We start from the raw sequence: 4,790 nt of genomic DNA on the forward strand, positions 1-4,790 counted from the left end.
CCCTCCCTCCCTCTCTCCCGCTCTCTCCAATTTACTTTTGAAATAAACCATACCATATTTTCTAATCGAAAAAAAAAATTAAAATTTGTCTTTAATTCTACCACTCAGAAATCATGACAGAGTTTTTATGTATCAAATTTTTAATCATACCCTTTAAAAAAATACACATTTTTACCTGGGAAGCACATACAAATAAAAAATTGCAATAGATTATGGTAAGGTGTAATAACAGATTTATAAGGTACAGCAGAAATACAAAAGCATAGTGATTCACTCTATAGGGAAGGGAGAATGGGGCAAAGAAGTCTTAAAGAAGATTTATTGAGATTTGGTATCTTCCCCTCGGAGGAAGAATTCATGTTTCATTTAAGTCCGCTTTCAACTTTCATATAAAATGCTTCTCTAAGCCTCTTTAATAATAACACATTGGCTTGGTGTGGTGGCTCACACTTATAATCCTAGCACTTTGGGAGGCAGAGGCAAGAGGATTGCCTGAGCTCAGGAGTTCAAGATTAGCCTGAGCAGCATGGTGAGACCTCATCTCTACAATAAATCAAAACATCAGCCAGGTGTGGTGGCACATGCCGGTGGTTCCAACTACTTGCTCAGGATCACCTGAGCCCAGCAGGTCAAGGCTGTGATGACCATGCACTTGCCACTGCACTCTAGTCTGAGTGACAGAGTGAGACTCTGGCTCAAAAACACACGCACACACATTAATACTTAGAATAATAATTTTCAAACTCTTCATACTCTCATCCATTCTGACCCATTTGTAATTTACTAAAAACTTCTTATTTTATTATTTATCCATGTCTTTGCACATTCCCTTGAGCTCCTGGTAAACTTCTATTATTCCTTCAGAATCCAAACTCTATACCATCTTTTTTTGAGACTGTAGTAAGCTATGACTTTAAAGGACACTTAAAAAATTTGATGCATAAAAACTAAACATATTTGTTGAGCTAGATTTCTGTAGAGAGCAGTGGCTATATTGGCTCAAGCAAATGCCTTAAAACCTGATAACTTAATGTTGTCTTACAAATACTCTTTATCTCTTAAAATTTCAAAAATACCAATAGTAGGAAAAATAATATGAAATCCCTAAATTCTCATCACCCAGCTTCAAAAATTTTGCTGTTTTTTCCCTCATCTGTTCCTCCCACTACACACCTTTTTTTTAGAAGGGTAGGGTGTGGCAGTGTCTAGATTTTTTTTTTTTAAAGCAAATTCAGTATAGCATCATTCCACTCTAAATACAGATCAGACTTTTTATTTTTTTGAGTTATTGTTTCACTCTGTCACCCAGGCTGGAGTGCAGTGGCATGCTCATGGCCACTGCAGCCTCAACCTGCTGGATTCAGGCGATCCTTCTGCCTCAGTCTTCCAAGTTGCTGATCTGCAGGTGCATGCCACCATGCCTGGCTACAGATAGGACTTTTGACGTCAAAATAATCATATCCCATTGTGATAGCTAACAAGATTAGTAATAATTTTTTTAGTCCATTGCTAAATTTTTCCTATTCTCTCAGAAATGTGTGGTGTTTTTTTTTTTTACAATCAGTTTTTTTTGGATGGATGGGGACCCAAATGAGGTCCAGACATTGCATTTGGTTATTTCTAGTCTATAACAATGGACCCCTCCCCTCTTTAAAAATTGTGGATTGCTGTGTGCAGTGGCTCACACCTGTAATCCCAGCACCTTGGGAGGCAGAGCCCAGAGGATTGCCTGAGCTCAGGGACCAGCCTGGGCAACTTGGCGAGACCTTGTCTCAACAATATATCATAAAATTAGCTGGGCATGGTGGCACACTCCTGTAGTTCCAGCTACTTGGAGGGCTGAGGTGGAAGAATTGTCTGAGCCCAGCAAGTCAAGGCTGCAGTGACCGTGAGCATGCCACTGCACTCCAACTTGAACAACAGAGTGAGACTTCAACTAAAAAAAAAAAAATTGTGGATTTGATCATTTGCCCCATGGAAATTTCCACATTCTGAATTTGAATCATGGTGTCATTTAGTATTTTCCTCTCTCTTCTACTTACTTTCCATAAACTGGTAGTTAGAAACAAATGCATAACAGATACATGAAGAAATGTTCAACATCACTAGTCATTGAGGAGATGCAAATTAAAACCACTGAGATGCCACCTAACTCCAGTCAGAATGGCCATTATCAATAACTCAAAAAATAACAGATGCTAGAGAAGATGTGGTGAAAAGGGAACACTTCTACACTGTTGGTGGTAGTGTAAACTAGTGTAGCATCTGTGGAGAACAGTGTGGCAATTCCTAAAAGCTCTAAAAATCAACCTTCCATATGACCCCGCAATCCCCCTACTGGGAATATACCCTGAAGAAATCACATCACTCTGTAAAAAGGATACCTGCACGCATATGTTTATCGCAGCATTGTTCACAATAGCAAGATCATGGAACCAACCATGCTGTCCATCAAAAGAGAACTGGATTAAAAAAAAGTGGTCCATATACCCAATGGAATATTACGCAGCCATAAAAAAGAATAAAATCATGAGTTTCATAGCAACCTGGATGGAATTGGAGTTTAAAATACTGAGTGTTCTCTCACAGAAACAAAGATCTGAGTATCACATGTTCTCACTCATAAGTGGACCTTGAACAACTATTGTAATACTATAAGAAAAGGATTAACAGTGGCAGGAAACTATGGGGGGGCAGGGAAGGGAGGTGGGATTATCAGTAGTCACTATCTGTTTGGGGATGGGGGGCATACCTCATCAACAAGGGTACCTGCACAATGCATATTTGTATACCTAACTCTTAACTGTACCCCACAATTAAAAAAAAAAAAGAAACAAAGGCATAATTATGTTTAGGTTCAGTTTTTTTGTTTGTTTGTTTTTGAGTCGAAGTCTCACTCTGTTATCCATGCTGGTCTTGAACTTCTGACTCAAGCAGTTCTCCTGAATATTATAATAAGTGCAGTGGCACGATCATAGCCACCACAGCCTCGACCTACTGGGCTCAGGTGTTTCTTCTGCCTCAGCTTTCCAAGTAGTTGGAACTACAGACACATGCCACTACGCCTGGATAATTTTTTGATTTATTTTAGAGACGAGGTCTTGCCAAGTTGCCCAGGCTGGTCTTAAACCCCTGGACTGAGGTAATCCTTTCACCTCAGCCTACCAAAGTGATAGGATTATAGATGTGAGCCTCCATGCCTGGACTGAAGTGGCCTTTTTATAGATGTACACTTAGAAATCAAAAGAGGTGTACTATAGGAATCAGCATGATATAATATTATAATAATTTTTTTATTTATTGTAGAGATGAGGTCTCTCCAAGTGGTCTGGGCTGGTCTCGAACCCCTGGGCTCAGGCAATCCTCTCGTATCCACCTCTCAAAGTGCAGGGATTACAGGGGTAAGCCACCATGCCCGGCCAATTTGTAGTTTTAAAACGTGTAAAATCAAGTTCTTAAAGGTAAGACAATAAACTCTACTGAAATAATAAATCAAGGCAGTTATCATCAATGGCTGTTAATTCCAGCCAGGCGTGCCTATAATCTCAGCACTTGGGGAGGAAGGCAGGAGAACTGCTTGAGTCAGAAGTTCAAGACCAGCCTGGGCAACTGGAAGGCCGAGGCAGAAGGATCACCTGAGCCCAGCAGATCGAAGCTAAATAATTATTCAAAGCTAAATAATTATTGCTTCCTTAATTTATACATTTATGAAAAATAAATTGGCTTACTTTTTGCTTCTTTCATCCAACCCCTGACAGATTGAAGAAGAGATGTTGGCTTTGCAGAATGAACGCACAGAACGAATACGAAGTCTGCTGGAGCGTCAAGCCAGAGAAATTGAAGCTTTTGACTCTGAAAGCATGAGACTAGGTTTTAGTAACATGGTTCTTTCTAATCTCTCCCCTGAGGCATTCAGCCACAGCTACCCGGGAGCTTCTGGTTGGTCTCACAATCCTACTGGGGGTCCAGGACCTCATTGGGGTCATCCCATGGGTGGCCCACCACAAGCTTGGGGCCATCCAATGCAAGGTGGACCCCAGCCATGGGGTCACCCCTCGGGGCCAATGCAAGGGGTACCTCGAGGTAGCAGTATGGGAGTCCGCAATAGCCCCCAGGCTCTGAGGCGGACAGCTTCTGGGGGACGGACAGAGCAGGGCATGAGCAGAAGCACGAGTGTCACTTCACAGATTTCCAATGGGTCGCATATGTCTTATACATAACTTAACAATTGAGAGTGGCAATTCCGCTGGAGCTGTCTGCCAAAAGAAACTGCCTACAGACATCGTCACAGCAGCCTCCTCACTTGGGTACTACTACAGTGTGGAAGCTGAGTGCATATGGTATATTTTATTCATTTTTTGTAAAGTGTTCTGTTTTGTGTTTACTAATTGGGATGTCATAGTATTTGGCTGCCGGGGTTTGTTTTTTTTTTAAACTTTTGGGGAAATTTTGAAAAGTGGAGTTGATATTAAAAATATATGTGTGTGTGTGTGTGTGTGTGTGTGTGTGTATGTGTATTATATATTATATATTACATATACACACACCCATATATCTTATGCATGTGGTAAAAAATAAAATTGGCTAGACAAGGGATATTTTCTGAACACTGCAAAAATAAAATGCAGCAAAGTGGCGTAAGTCATCAGTTTTGGGTGTCTGTATCCTAAGAAGTTCCTGAAAAGATCTGAAGCCTTCCTCTGTATCCCAAATTCTAATGAGCCACTCACAGCAGGCAGCATATTCTGAAATAAGTTGTTATTGGGACACATCTGCATCCCCTCACCAGT

The 4,790-nt window shown here is 40.8% G+C and overlaps 1 protein-coding gene across 3 annotated transcripts in view; it reads left to right on the forward strand.

Annotated features, from left to right (window-relative positions):
* Nucleotides 1-4,448, forward strand: part of TAOK1 (TAO kinase 1) — an 88,869-nt gene extending 84,421 nt beyond the window's left edge. For all 3 annotated transcript variants that reach the window (XM_008056608.2, XM_021711601.1, XM_021711599.1), the window contains one exon: nt 3,759-4,448. In XM_008056608.2, coding sequence (XP_008054799.1) covers nt 3,759-4,220 — 462 coding nt within the window. In that variant the 3' untranslated portion in view covers nt 4,221-4,448. The remainder of the gene's footprint in view (nt 1-3,758) is intronic.
* The last annotated feature ends 342 nt before the right edge of the window (nt 4,449-4,790 follow it).

The sequence above is a fragment of the Carlito syrichta genome, unplaced genomic scaffold, assembly GCF_000164805.1.
Source record: "Carlito syrichta isolate Samal-C Ts95f unplaced genomic scaffold, Tarsius_syrichta-2.0.1 Scaffold84695, whole genome shotgun sequence".
NCBI lineage: Eukaryota > Metazoa > Chordata > Mammalia > Primates > Tarsiidae > Carlito > Carlito syrichta.